This window comes from Torulaspora delbrueckii, chromosome 1, assembly GCF_000243375.1.
Source record: "Torulaspora delbrueckii CBS 1146 chromosome 1, complete genome".
Taxonomy (NCBI): domain Eukaryota; kingdom Fungi; phylum Ascomycota; class Saccharomycetes; order Saccharomycetales; family Saccharomycetaceae; genus Torulaspora; species Torulaspora delbrueckii.
Genome location: NC_016501.1, coordinates 612,776 through 626,924, shown reverse-complemented (window position 1 = coordinate 626,924; position 14,149 = coordinate 612,776). Strand labels below are relative to the sequence as shown.

The window sequence follows — 14,149 nt, the reverse complement described above, 5'->3', positions numbered from 1 at the left end:
CTCTCACTTTTAATGGGACTGTCAATCATATTTGATCAGTATTATAGCTTAGTGACATTAGACTTGGAAGATGTCCTGGAGCCCGTTGCAGCTCACTGCATTGGCTATCAGTGGGTTTATCGCTTTGCAATCTTCGTATGTTCATCCGGATGAACATTTTCAGAGTCTTGAAGTGCTTGCTGTACGGTATCTAGGAGTTAATGGGTCTCTTCCTTGGGAATTCGAGCCATTGAATGCGGCTAGAAGCTTTGTACCTCTATTGCTTAATTACGGTCCACTGTATTTTATCATTCTGACCATTTTCAAAGTCAGGGATTCCATGACTATTTTGGGCTTGGTTCGGCTTCAAAACTTCCTGATATACATTGCACTTTGTCAATTAGTTTTCAAGAGATTAAGTGAAACTAGGGGAATTGATTCTAAGAGGACCAATTTTTTCATTGCGACTTCGTACCTTACTTGTAGTTTCCAAAGCCACTCATTTTCAAATTCATTGGAGACAATTCTTTTACTTTTAGTGCTGGCACTTTACAATGAATTAATCCTCGATGAAAAAAAGCGGAAGGTACCTGCCTGCCAGGCTTCGATGATTCTTGGGTTTTTGATTATGTTAGGTGTTTTTAATCGAATCACTTTCCCGGCTTTCATTCTTCTTCCCTCATTGGCGGTTTTTTGGTATTATTACAGATCCCATAAATTTCACCTTGTACTTTTGACATTCGTATCGCTAATATGTTGCTTGATATTTGTTGAGATCGATACTGTGCTGTACCAAAGCAGTAAATGGGTTATCGCCCCATTGAATAATTTACTTTACAATTTTGATGAATCTAACCTCCAGTTGCATGGTCTGCATCCAAGATACAATCATATGCTGTTGAACTTGCCACAAATTATGGGCCCTGCATTTTTGTTCTTGAATCCGAGGTCGATGAATAGTTTTACGAGAAATCTTCCATTGTTGTCAGTCTTATCTGGTTTACTTCTGCTTTCCGCATTCAAACATCAGGAATTGCGATTCTTAATACCACTAGCGCCTCAAATGTTTTCCTGTTTTGATGATCAAACATTTTTTCAGAGTACTCGTTCTGTTCACGTTAAAAGGTTATGGTTGATATTTAACCTCTTCCTAGCAATCGTCATGGGCATCTATCATCAGGGTGGGATTTTGAGGGTCATAAGCTACTTCCAAAGAGATGACTCGCCTCTTGGGGTTCACATATGGTGGAAAACTTACTCTCCACCAACTTGGATGTATATGAATAAAGAGTTGACCACATCCACCACGTTGATAGAGAACGATATCGAGTCGATTGACCTTTTACCGTTTGAAACCACTAAAAATCACATTGTGGACCTGAAGGGCTGCGATATCGAACTGCTCAATACCACATTACATCAATTTCTGCGAAATGGAGCCAACGTCAACCTAATTGCACCAAATTCTGTGAAAAGCCGTTTAGAAAAGCTCTCACAGTTTATGCTTGTTCCAGCCAGAGAAGAAAAAGCTCACCTCGATCTTGATCACCTGGATTTTGGTGACTTTTCCACATTTGCACCAGGGATCACTGTATATAACGTGTCACTTCTGTAGCAGAAACGACCAACTCAAAATTGTATGCATGCTTCACTCTACGTCCTTATTTACTTTACACCGATGACATTACTTCCATTATTTGTAGAAGTCAAACTTATCGACATCACTATCAGTTTTGACTTGCGCAGCATATGCCTCTTCCAAATCGCTTTGTAGGATAACATACCTATTTTTTCTAACAGCACGCAAACCGGCTTCTTGCATGATAGCAGCGATGGTAGCACCCGACAAAGAATCATTGCGGATGATCAATGAATCAAGATCAGTCTCTGGCGCTAAGGACATCTTGGCAGCGATCGTACCAAAGATCAAACGACGCTCACGCCTGTCACGTAAAGATGGAAACTCGATCTTTCTATCTAATCTACCAGGTCTTAGCAATGCGGGATCCAAAGTGTCTGCTCTATTGGTAGCCATTATCACTTTCACGTTAGTGGATTGGTCAAACCCATCCATTTGGGTTAATAGCTCTATCAATATACGTTGAACTTCACGATCAGAACCAGTTTGAGCATCAAAACGTTTGGTAGCAATAGAATCCACTTCGTCAATGAAAATAATAGATGGAGCATTCTCTCTTGCCAGTCTAAAGACGTCACGCACCATCCTAGGACCTTCACCAAGGTATTTGTGGACGAATTCAGAACCATTCACTCTAATGAACGCGGCATTTGTACTATTGGCCACCGCTTTGACAAGCATAGTCTTACCTGTACCTGGTGGTCCATATAGTAAAACACCTCTTGGGGGATCAATACCAATTTGTTGGTAAAGGTCTGCTTGAGTTAAAGGCAGTTCCACTGCTTCTCTAATCTCTTGTTTTTGCATATCCAACCCACCAACGTCAGCGTATGTGACATCAGGTTTCTCATTTTCACTCATAATCGATATACTGGAGTCTGAGTCTGGAGGTAGAATATCAACTAGCGCATTAGAATGACGGTGTAAAGCAACAGACATCGATGGCTTCAATAACTCGCGATCTAAAGTGGACAGGATTCTCACCACATAGCTCATACCTGTCGTACTGGATACAATGCCTGTGTTTTGATCTATTGGTTCCAAAAATTGCCCAATAACCAATGGCACAGATTGAATTCTCTTAACTTCCTCTTGTGCCCTTAACAGTTCACGCTTCAAATGACGCTGCTCATCCTTAATGTAGTCTCCTTGCAAAGTCAACAACTCATACTCTTTTTCGAGTCTCTTCAATTTCAAATAGACATCAGAACTAGTATTCGATCCTAAGTTAGCATTGTTATTATTCAACTGAGATAAAAGGGCTCCATATGATTTGACAGCCGCTCTCTCCTCAACTGCGGTTTCCGCTGGGTTTATAATACCTAGCTCGTCCATAGTTCCAATCGTGGGTACACAAAACACTAGCCAGGTTGCACAATGGTCGGTTTGTAATGGATCAGGTTGTTGTGGTATTCAAGGTTTTTGCCACCCGCGCTTAAACCTTATACTTCAAGATCGTCATGCACGTCCTAAAACACTACCCATGATAAAGATAGTTATAGTTAATCCAAAGTGATCATCAATGCTTTCATATTTATTTACAGATGTTCTTTTATTTAATCAATGCTGTCGAAACTACTCCCAAAAAGAGCAGTAAAATCGAGTACGTGTATAGTTCAACGTTGGAGAAAGTAGTCTGTGAATCCCATTGAGAAATTGAAGATGGTTGAAATTTATTGCCAAAGTTCTTAATCCATGCCCAAACTCTTTCTATGAGTTGTTTGTTTTTGATTGTTTCGTGTTCACTCTGCTCTGGAGCTGTAAGTACAATTCTAGGTTCTTGAGGTGGTACCTTCTCGGTGGTAATCCTTTGCGGCTCTTCAACTCTTGAAGAGCCTCTTTTAATATTGGCAGACATTGCCTCAAGCTTCAGATTCTGTTCGACAGAATAATCTTCAAGAGCCTTTTTTACTTTATCTTCGAACGATCTTGTAAGTCTTCTTCGTTTCCATGGTTCGAGCAGCAGTTGGAAAACCAAGAATAGGAAAATATTGACTCCCATTAGAATGAAGGTGCCCCACGTTGATGTTCTTCTAATTTTATCGGACCAAATCTGTTCCTCATGGTAACGGGTAAGTATTGCTCGATACAAATCATCTCCTAGTTCTTCTTGCTTGGATTCTTTAGCAGAGACCTCCAACTTCAATTCCTGTTCCCTCTTCAAATTCAGAGCATCGTCCTTATAAATCTCAGTGAACCTCTCCAGGTCCGTGGGAGACCAAGAGCTCTTCCTCTGTAACAACTCATTTAATTCCTTTTGGGACCTGGTTCTTTGCTCGATAGCATCCGCGTATGTATCTTTCAACTTCTTCAACTCGATCCGGTTTTCTTCTGTGCTTTTCTCCAAGAGCTCGATACTGTTACGTAGCCTCTGAATACTGGAGTATCCTGTCACATCGTTTAGTGCTCGTGTAGCGGTAAAGATGGTTTCTTGTAGTGAATCGAAATAAAACTCCAACTTCCGAGACCATTTACGCCGGTGCAACTCCCGCTGTGAGGGTAGATCCTTAATTTTCTCACTCGTTTTGACATCTTTGTTGTAGTTTAATCTCTGGTCAGACTTTTCCCGCTCTTGCGCTGCTAGTTTCTTGTTAGCTTCCTGTATAGATGTTTTGGCCTTTGACGCATGATATGACAATTGTGATGAGTATCTGTTTAACAGCGACCGTGTATCATTCAATTGGTTCTGAATTTTTTTCCAGCGTGGTTCCCAAAGGTCCCATAGAGTTCGTGTTTGCTTGGAGTTCTCTGTTCTCGTAGATTCCTTTGATATCTGAAGTAGGCACCCTCTAGATGTGAAATGTGCCTTCTGTACGATCCCGGTCACATAAAGCAGCTCAGCCCTCCCAAAAATAGTAAGCTGAACTTGCCGTCTCGGTATCATCACTGGGATGGATACTAGCTCGTCGTCTATCTCCTTTCTTTCTCAAATTGATGTGACAAGATTTACGCATCAAAGAACTAATCCGAACACGAGTAATGCAAAGTACCGGACATAGACGAGCAACATCAGTAGAGCTATGAATGGTGGATTTTGCCTGAACCTCAATAAGAAGTCGAAAAATGGCCAAAAGGATGCTAAGAAACGGAAGAGACAGAATGTCTTCGGTGGAGATGAAGGTGCAGGAGGTAAGGCTAAGATCAGTATAACACATGTCGAAGAGTTTAAGGAAAAGAAACCCAAACAGTTGGTTATTAAGGCTAAGAGGCTAGTATCAACATTAGCGGAGGCACTGGATGTAAAAGAAGAGACTGAAGTTAAATTTGGATTAATAAATTCGACAGATGATGATCAAGAACTGCCAAACGATAAGTCGGTTACTAGAGAACGTCTGACAAATTCAGAAAGCCGATGGTTAAGTAATATTCCTGAGACCACAACTGAAGAAGAATATGAAGCAGTTCCAGTTGAAGATTTTGGGAAAGCAATGTTGAGAGGAATGGGATGGGATAGCGATGAGGAAGATGATTCCAATGAACAGAAAAAGATTAAACTGCCGCATGAGGAAGCTAGGCCACTTTTCATGGGAATCGGTGCCAAAGCACATTCTAAAGGTCGGGAACCCAGTCATACCCCGGACGACTCTTTCCTGCCGATCGTCAGGGTCATAAGAGATCAGGCGAGCGAGCGAACTCTTGAATGATGCTAAAATTCAGAATAAGTCATTAATGTCATTATCTGCTATATACAGGTTATGTTCGGTACTCAGACCATGGCTCCGATACCAAACAACAAGAGCTGTGAGGCAACCGTGGTGCCCCATAGCTTCATAAAATCATTCTTCTTCTTATACTCCCATTCTTCCACCATTCTAATAAGGTCCACGTACAGTTCCATGCTTAAAGTGTCATAGACACCTGTCTCTTGGAACATCACCTTGTCATTTAACTCCTGGATGTTCTTCGCTATCCGACAACGGAGAACAATTTCGTTGTTATTATGGAATGGCTGTTCATGGAACTTGATTATTTCCTGCCCTTTTGAGCCTACCTCGTCCTCGCCGTCGTTCCATTGAGCAGATGGTATTACTGTGACATTTGGATATGAAACAACCTTATTGACTGACACATTGGGAGCATTCCAAACCGCATTGGTATTCTCTATATTCACCATTGATCGGAAATAACCATTTTGGGTGTTGATAAAAGAGATCAGAGGTTTCAGCTCCTCCAATGAGATAAGTTCTTCCCCTGTAGATAATCTTGGTGCATTGTCAGGAAAGCGCGCCCTTAGATCCTTAAATTTGAACCGAAAGTCTAGCACCATATATTTGTTTTCTTTGTTTTCATCACTTTCATGTGGCAGCATAATATCTGCAGTTATCTCTAAATTTCCATCCTCAAACCAATTAAATACGTTACTCTTGTTCAACCCCAAATCTTTAACATTGATGGAATCTAATTTCAATCTAGTGATTCTCTTCCAAGGGGAAAGATCTCTTTCTAGCTCATTCGAATATACCAGTTTATGTTGCCTCTTGTGAATTGTAAAAAGTGAATGGTTGATGGCCCCTGTTGCAACATCGGCATTAAAGAAATCGGGAATCATCCATTCGAACCTTAATTGAGGCATCACTAAGTTGTAGATAGAAACCCTGTATTTCATATCGAGCTGTTCATCATGAATGTTAACGCACGAATCTGTTAATTGTACTCTTCCTAAACGATACTCCTTGTTAGAAAACCAATCGATGAATAAATCCTGTGGAGTTTGCTCGTAGGCGTAGTTTACGCTTACATCACCTCTCATACCATAAACTGACAAATCATTGATTGGCCCATTTCCCAATAGCCATTTCTTCAATGATAAGGTCAGTTCGATTTCGTGAAATTTTAGGCTGAACTTCAAGTTTTGCTCAGAATTATCGGCACTTTGATCCACACTATCATCTCGATTAATCGTCTTCAATTCCACCTTATTGAAACGAATACAGCCTTTCTTCCACTCCGGTACCAGAGCATCTTCGAACTTTATGTCAACATCCTCCAGAAAAACGTTGAGAAGTTTCCCTATACACTTTCCGACCATTTCCTTGGCGAAAACTGTGTTGAAGATAAGTAATAGGATGGAAACGAAGGTGGTGGTACCCAGGATGATCCAGACGATTTGAGAGATGAGCAGCCAAGAGAACATTGTACTAATCTCATTAGCAGAAAATGGTCTATTACCTCGAATCAGCAACCATTTTGTATTGATTTTGAATCTCTCATAAAAGTTTGTTGCCTCAGAGAGAACCTGCTTCTTGTTCATCCTTTCCTGATTCTTTCGAAGTAAAATATTCTGAACATGCAAGTAGTCAGTATTCTTTGACATCAAATCCTCATGTCTTTCACTAGACCTATTCATAAATGTGCTCCCACTGTGCAGACATCGTAGCTTTGAGAAGTTATACTGACCTTTGAGGGCTGAGTGGGTTCGAAAGGCATTTCGAGAGCAGAATGACGATATTGAAGTCCATATCAGAGTTCGGCTGTAAAACGGCCTCATGTGAGCGGCAATATATTAACTCCTTAGAACGGAACGCTTGCTGGCTCTGGTGAACAATTGAACTAAGACGCACCTTTTGTACTACTGGAATCTCATCGTTCCTGAAAAGTCTCCCCCGGGCTAAAAAGCTTCGTGAAAAAAGTGGCAAGCGAGAAGCCCAAAATGCAAGAGACAGCTTCATAGAGCTTTCAAAAGGTCTCTTACCATCTTTGATTCTACTTCGCCCCTCGTGAAGGGCAGCGTAGTCATTCCTTCGATTAATGCTGATAGTCTTCTTTTATGCAGCACTTTCAGCGAGCTTGATCCCTTACCATCTCGGAGTTTAGGCTGGAGGCTCTTTTGTCTGAGTTCTGGCTGATTCAATTTCTTTCATATAAATGAAGATCACACGCTGTTAATCGAAATCGATTACATTGTCATTCGAGCTGGAACGTTTGATCCTCGTTCTTTGCTTAGCGCTTTGGAATTGGTCACTTATATACTTTATCTTAATTTCACAGTATTTGTTACTTTCAGCGTCGAACCACAATGAAGTGTGTCACACACCAAACACTGAGAGTGGGAAGTCTCACACGTCAGCTACAACACTCATCCTTAGCCAAATAGCAATGACGATGATCACTCTAGAACTAAAGAACCTTAAAGGACCCTAAAGGACCCGTTGAGAGTTGTTGAAAAAGCCTTTAGTTCTTTGTAAGTATATTTTTTTAATTCTAATTATGCCAGACTACATTCTGTGGATTATTTCGAAGTTAGCCGCCGAGGCCAAATCTGGCATGAAAGTTAAGGAAACATCTCACGATGCATAAATTCAATTTTTAACGTAAGCCCTTGAGTGTATCATGTTCTGCTTGTGATATGTGTGGAATGAATCACTTTCAGTATCCTTTTGATGAACTTATTTGTATTATTTACTCTTAACGGCGGCAGAACAAACCCTTTTAGCGGAAATTGCTCTCAAAACAAAACAATATTAGTCTTCAATACTCATTGAAGTTGTTAATCAATGATGGTTAGTTTTAAACCAGCTCGCCGTGTATGTATATGATGTTGTGTATCACGTGACTTCATCGGGCTTGTATTACTTTTCTCTTGATTAATTCGAAATTTTTCACAGCTCATCTCATCGAGATGAAGCATAATAATCAGCTATTGAGGTAGAAAGTTTGTGCTGAGACTCTTGTTTTTGACCTAGATTTGCATTGAATTGGTAGTTTGAAAATGGTGGCACCAACTGCTTTGAGGAAATCAGAAGTGGCAACTGGAAATGGAGAAATTGATGGAGCTAGTAGGATCATTGGTGTTAATAATAAGGAAAGTATTGACGATGAGGACGATGACGATGTTATGTTGGGTCAAGAAGCTGAAGTTCAGGAGGCTGCAAATGAAGAGGGTGTAAAGAAGCAGTCGAAAGAATCGAAAGGTGTGGTATTGGATGATCAAGGAAAACCACGTTTTGGCTCCGCCAATCTTGCCAAGGAGGGAAAGGTAAAGTTGGAGAGTAGAAAGGTTGCAGTTCCTCCTCATAGAATGACTCCTTTGAGAAACAACTGGACAAAAATTTACCCACCTTTAGTGGAGCATTTGAAACTTCAGGTTAGAATGAATTTGAAGACAAAATCCGTGGAACTGAGGACAAACCCAAAACATACTACAGATCCAGGAGCTTTACAGAAAGGTGCTGATTTCATAAAGGCGTTCACTTTGGGGTTTGACCTCGATGATTCTATCGCTTTGCTGAGATTGGATGATCTTTACATCGAGACATTTGAAATTAAGGATGTCAAGACTCTAAATGGGGACCATCTTTCGAGAGCCATTGGTCGTATTGCAGGTAAGGACGGTAAGACCAAGTTTGCCATCGAAAATGCTACGAGGACGAGAATTGTCTTAGCCGATTCAAAGATTCATATTTTAGGTGGGTTCACACATATTAGAATGGCAAGAGAAGCTGTGGTAAGTTTGATTTTAGGTTCTCCACCGGGCAAAGTTTATGGTAATTTACGTACTGTCGCCTCTAGGCTGAAGGAACGCTACTAAATAACGGATATATGTGCAAGTAGTACTGTGAAATAGACAATCAAAGGTTAGTGCTTAATGCAGGCGGGGATGGGCAGCCCTGATGTCCTTAGCCTTCACGAGTTTCATTTGACAGGTTTTGCCTGACGCCCGAATGGTAGAAAAGACGCGAAAGGGAACGCTCATCTTCTTCAAAAGGCGTATTCAAATAAATTTAAACTTGTCAGTGAGTCCCGACTACGATTATCATCCTCGTTGTAGTCTGGTAAGGTCCTCTGGTTATGACTGGTTGAGATGAAGGCAGCCGTTTCGTTATCAGAATTACTCAATGGCAACACGAAGGCAAGAAGAGCTGAAGCGAATACAAACGAGGTCCAGGAGCCAACATATAACGAGGACGAGACTCTGGAGTCGATAGACATGTCTGGTGAAGTTGGCTCTTCCTCACCTTTGAAAACTAGCCAACCGACTCCCAAGGAAAAAGGAGGACCATCGGTACAAAGCTTTTTGATGAGTAGTCGGCAGAAGAAAGGTGATACTATGTTGCCAAAGGAATTTTCTGAAGAACCGGAAATCATAGCATTAGATGATGACTTTAACGACGAGTTGCATCTGGGGATTGAAAGCGAGAATAATGGATCAAGACTCCCGACTGTCAGTCGAGTGGAACCTCCTTCAAGCTTCAAGAAGACGACTTTAAAGGACCTCTTTAATAATTTCAGGCCAGAATCAGAGCCATTGAAATTGAAAGCTTCTGTGGTCTCCAGTATCGCGCTTCAGGAAGAAAAGAAGAAAGTCAAGCGTGGAGCAATATCTTCGTCAGCTCCCTTCCCATCTAGACAAATGGTTGAGCCATTTGGAGCCATTGCAGAGAACAGAAGCTTAAATCTGCCAATGAATAAAAAAAAGCGTTGCATAACCGAATTGATATCATTTGATCCAGATGACTTCAAATCACTTAATGACAGGGAAAGTTCACAAGAAAATACAGGGCGTGTCAAGATCGCTAGTGCAAGGAAGTACTCTCAATTGTGGACCAAGCTATTCAAACCAAGGTCAGTTGATGATGTGATGTTAGAGCCTTCTTTAAAAAAAAATGTAGCTGAATGGATTGAAACTGCATTTCTAAAGCTAAGGCGACCTACTAAAAGGACTAAAATGCTCAAACGTCAAAAGATTGAATACGACCCACTGGATGACTTTATAATTGATGAAAGTCTTGACATTGAAAACACCACAGAAGAGTTTGTTCCTATAATGATAATGCATGGCGACGGAATTGGTAAGAATACACTTCTAGACGTACTGATGGACCACCATGAGGGACAGATTTACGAAGTCAATACTTCCAACAATAGGTCCAAGAAGGACATCCTTGATACCTTAATGGATTTCTCTACAACACATTATGTCAAAGGCCAGGGATCTAAGGGTATCATACTGTTGGATGATGTAGACGTACTGTTCAAAGAACACGACAAGTTTTTTTGGCAAACGGTTGAAAAGATCCTTCTTACCAGCAGAAGGCCCATTGTTATACTTTGCAGGGATATCAATTTTGTGCCGAGCAATGTAATCCAGCTTGCCATAGAAGAGGATTCTCTTTTCCATTGTAAGAGGGTTTCTCATCAGACAGTCATAGCATTCTTGGAGAGATACTGTCGAAAGATCGATCTCAAGATTGATCGAGCCATTTTGCAGTTGCTAGTTGCATGTAGCAAAAGAGACATTCGAAAATGCTTAATGGATCTTCAGTTCTGCTGTACACCACCTGGGGATTTCAAGGAACCCGCAGCTTCGTCACAAGAAAGTGTACCGTACCCCGATCTGAAAAAGACATCTCAACATTTGGACCTACTATCATTCGGTGACATTTTAGATAGGCAAACCGTTTGGAAATCTTCTATCTCACAGGACATAGATCACACCCTGATGACACCGCATGCCCAAGCAGCTCTGAATGGCATGGCTGACGACCAAGAGCGTCTGCAGCATGACTACATGGTAGACTACAGACTCCACCTTGTTGACAAACTAAACAATCTGCAGCTACCATATGAACTGAACGTTGGCAACTATTTAGAGCAGCAACTGTCTTGTGGCTTGCTAGCAAAACCTACTAAATTAAATGCCAATCAATACGAGAAAATGAAAAGCGCCAGCGTGAACTATCTTAAAACTAGAGTGGCCAAGAAAAATTTGATAGAAGGAAAGGTGAGAAAGACTAGGAACTCGAAGAGGATGCGTGAAATTTTGGACCGTTTCCAGGGTTTCTACTCTGCTGACGAGCTTGATGAATCTGTGGAAGTCGATTTTGAGGTGAACAACAGTAAGGACGTTAAAGAACAAATAAATCCTTATGTTCTTGAAATCGCTAAGGCGGAACTGCAGGTGAAAGAAGGAAACAAGGAAATATTTTTCGAACAGTGCAAAGGTATTGACAAAGAAGAATATAATGAAGTAGCATGGCGTTTAACTCAGGAGCGCCTGCTCAAACCTATCTGGTTTAAAGCTGATCCAAACACTGTGATCAACTGCTGGAAATAAGAAAAAACCAACATGCATTATCTAACCATTACCATTCACATTAACATAAGCATAACTACATAATTATTGGTCTAGATCTAAACTTTCCTCCTCTAAAATTCGTAAGAGCACGATGTCTCATATCGATAGTCTGTAATGTACGCCATGCCTCCTCCACATGTTTCCTTTTGAGTGGATTCACCACATTGTCAGGACCGTCGAACAGTCTCTTCTTTCTATGAATTTCAGTTACTTCAAAATCTTGGTTGTTTTGTTGTGATTTATCCTTCTGAAGTTGAAGTCTTTGTTCATGCTTTTTTATCTTTAGTGCTGTCTCTGTGAGGGAGCAGACTATCTCGAACGTGAGAAACCCTAAAATATCAATAACATCATCGTGTGGCTTACTATCCGTCAGCTGAGAAATACCTGACCAGTCACGGAATCTCTTGGCTTTTCGGAACGTGAAACTTGCTTGACGGCAATCAGACCAATGTACGTACTCCTCTTTAGTCATATTTCTAGTTCGGTCATCAGCCATTTTAAGTTTCTTCAATGTGGCCAAGTTTGCTTCCCTTTCGTCTTCGTCTAGCTCATCATCATCATCATTGTTCTCTAAGGGCTGTTCATTAAACATAAATTGTAAGTCCCAAGGCAACTTTATTTGCGACTTTCTAACTTTCATGGTGTTAGCAGGATCCTTATCATCTTTCTCTGCCGGTCCTTTTTTCTCTTCCTCATCGCCTCCTCCACCAGGTGCAGTTCCTGCAGCTGCTGCATCTTGATCTTTTGCGTGTTTTCGCAGCTCTTTCCAGAGTAGATATGTTCTTAGTCGATTAACCTTAGCCTTGTCATGTCTGATGATGAAGATGACATCCTCCGTTAATATGCTCTTACTGTTTCTCATCTGAGCAGTTTTGGTAGCCTGTAAGAGAATCTCCATAACCTGGCCTCTAACAATATCTTCGATTAGAGAAGTTGTCTCAACTGGAGGATCGTTCGTCTCTCCAAAGACAAACATCATTTGCTGGATCTCCACACGGTATTTATGCTTGTCCATTACTGCTCGTTTATGCTCTTTATCTGTATTCGATGGCCAGTAATTGCCAATCGGGTGTTTTATCTCGTTGCTGAGGTCTTCGAGTTCTACCGATTTCCCATTTTCTCTAGGCAAACTAAAGCGGTGATTAAACATCAACAGATAAAAAGTGAAAAACTAAAGAAAGCTGGCTAACCGTTGTTTCAGGTCAATTTAAGCCAGGATTGATTGATTCAGATGTCGGAATGGTGTGCTGAGAATGACGAAAGAATTTCAGTTGAAATCGACCAATCCAAGTATGCACATCTCTTCAACCTGGAGTACTGTATCAAACCAGGCAGTACGGACAAATCTGCTCTTCTGGTGTTGAATCAAGAGATCAATGTTTCACCAATCTTTTTGAAGCTGTGGAGTACTTTCAAGCTAAGAGTTTGCGCCGATGGTGGGGCCAATCGTCTGTACGACTTTTTCAAAGATAATGAGTCAGATAGAGCCATGTATCTACCCGATTACATTATTGGCGATTTCGACTCTCTTAAGCCAGAAACGGAAGAGTACTACAAAAAAGCTGGCGTTGTAGTGATAAAGCAACAGACCCAATATTCAACGGACTTTACAAAAGCGTTGTACCTAATATCAGTTCACTTTAATTCTCCAGATTTCAGAAGAAAAGTATTGGAATCCACAGAGACCAATCATTCGATCGAGCTTTTCTCAGGTATCCATGAATGGTATGATAAAACTCTGAAAGCAAATAAGTCGAGAACTTTAGAGAGAATCTCACTATTGGCTCTTGGTGGGATTGATGGACGTTTTGATCAAACAATTCACTCGATCACTCAATTGTACAAGCTATCGTCTCCGGATAGTCAGTTCAACCTATGCTATCTGAGTGCTACAGATCTAATTTTTTTCGTCCCATCTGGCGGTTTCTTGTTGGAATACACTAAAGAATTTAGAGATCAATGTATTGGCAATTGCGGACTACTCCCTTTAAACGGACCCACAGAAATAATAGAAACCTCTGGCCTCAAGTGGGACGTTAAGAATTGGCATACTTGTGTTGGCGAAGGTAAAGTGAGCAGTAGTAATCGTTTCGTTGGGATTGATAAATGCTTTATTGATGTTAAAGATGGTATTGTGATGAATGTTGAAGTATTCATAGATAGAATAGCCAACTGTATATAGACAAAAATACACTTCCTAAGAACTTGAACCTTGTCTAATATCCGTAGCTTATGTAGTATTCGTTACTTCAAAAAATATATACGCAAGCCGGGAATCGAACCCGGGCCCCATGCTTGGGAAGCATGAATTCTAACCACTGAACCACTTGCGTCGTGCTTGGATTTGTTATTTCTTTGTCAAGATCATACCGAATCTTGTGTATTTTTTTTTTCTATAAATCTTAGCCTTCAACACTTCAAGGCTTGATTAATTACTCTTCACACAGCTAATAAGT

General features: G+C 40.8%; 9 protein-coding genes and 1 non-coding gene across 10 annotated transcripts; 5 read left to right on the top strand and 5 right to left on the bottom strand.

Annotated features, from left to right (window-relative positions):
* Positions 1-70: 70 nt before the first annotated feature.
* SMP3 (glycosylphosphatidylinositol-alpha 1,2 mannosyltransferase) lies at positions 71-1,594 on the top strand (the record flags this gene model as incomplete). The annotated part of the gene is made up of 1 exon (XM_003678846.1): positions 71-1,594. The coding sequence occupies one exon, from the start codon at positions 71-73 to the stop codon at positions 1,592-1,594; it is 1,524 nt and encodes a 507-aa protein (XP_003678894.1).
* A 78-nt stretch (positions 1,595-1,672) lies between these two features.
* On the bottom strand, positions 1,673-2,953 carry RPT3 (proteasome regulatory particle base subunit RPT3; the record flags this gene model as incomplete). The annotated part of the gene is made up of 1 exon (XM_003678845.1): positions 1,673-2,953. The coding sequence occupies one exon, from the start codon at positions 2,951-2,953 to the stop codon at positions 1,673-1,675; it is 1,281 nt and encodes a 426-aa protein (XP_003678893.1).
* Positions 2,954-3,170: 217 nt separating this feature from the next.
* On the bottom strand, positions 3,171-4,502 carry SHE9 (She9p; the record flags this gene model as incomplete). Its single annotated transcript, XM_003678844.1, has 1 exon — positions 3,171-4,502. The coding sequence occupies one exon, from the start codon at positions 4,500-4,502 to the stop codon at positions 3,171-3,173; it is 1,332 nt and encodes a 443-aa protein (XP_003678892.1).
* Positions 4,503-4,638: 136 nt separating this feature from the next.
* SPP2 (spliceosome ATPase-activating subunit SPP2) lies at positions 4,639-5,262 on the top strand (the record flags this gene model as incomplete). Its single annotated transcript, XM_003678843.1, has 1 exon — positions 4,639-5,262. The coding sequence occupies one exon, from the start codon at positions 4,639-4,641 to the stop codon at positions 5,260-5,262; it is 624 nt and encodes a 207-aa protein (XP_003678891.1).
* Positions 5,263-5,324: 62 nt separating this feature from the next.
* On the bottom strand, positions 5,325-7,106 carry MDM32 (Mdm32p; the record flags this gene model as incomplete). Its single annotated transcript, XM_003678842.1, has 1 exon — positions 5,325-7,106. The coding sequence occupies one exon, from the start codon at positions 7,104-7,106 to the stop codon at positions 5,325-5,327; it is 1,782 nt and encodes a 593-aa protein (XP_003678890.1).
* A 1,221-nt stretch (positions 7,107-8,327) lies between these two features.
* On the top strand, positions 8,328-9,146 carry PNO1 (Pno1p; the record flags this gene model as incomplete). The annotated part of the gene is made up of 1 exon (XM_003678841.1): positions 8,328-9,146. One exon carries the CDS (start codon positions 8,328-8,330, stop codon positions 9,144-9,146), a length of 819 nt encoding a protein of 272 aa, XP_003678889.1.
* Positions 9,147-9,419: 273 nt separating this feature from the next.
* Positions 9,420-11,672, top strand: ELG1 (Elg1p; the record flags this gene model as incomplete). Its single annotated transcript, XM_003678840.1, has 1 exon — positions 9,420-11,672. One exon carries the CDS (start codon positions 9,420-9,422, stop codon positions 11,670-11,672), a length of 2,253 nt encoding a protein of 750 aa, XP_003678888.1.
* A 55-nt stretch (positions 11,673-11,727) lies between these two features.
* Positions 11,728-12,708, bottom strand: SPT3 (transcriptional regulator SPT3; the record flags this gene model as incomplete). The annotated part of the gene is made up of 1 exon (XM_003678839.1): positions 11,728-12,708. One exon carries the CDS (start codon positions 12,706-12,708, stop codon positions 11,728-11,730), a length of 981 nt encoding a protein of 326 aa, XP_003678887.1.
* A 216-nt stretch (positions 12,709-12,924) lies between these two features.
* THI80 (thiamine diphosphokinase) lies at positions 12,925-13,875 on the top strand (the record flags this gene model as incomplete). Its single annotated transcript, XM_003678838.1, has 1 exon — positions 12,925-13,875. The coding sequence occupies one exon, from the start codon at positions 12,925-12,927 to the stop codon at positions 13,873-13,875; it is 951 nt and encodes a 316-aa protein (XP_003678886.1).
* Positions 13,876-13,954: 79 nt separating this feature from the next.
* On the bottom strand, positions 13,955-14,026 carry TDEL0Atrna10G. The gene has a single exon. It is a non-coding gene; the product is annotated as a tRNA-Gly (tRNA).
* Between the last annotated feature and the right edge of the window lie 123 nt (positions 14,027-14,149).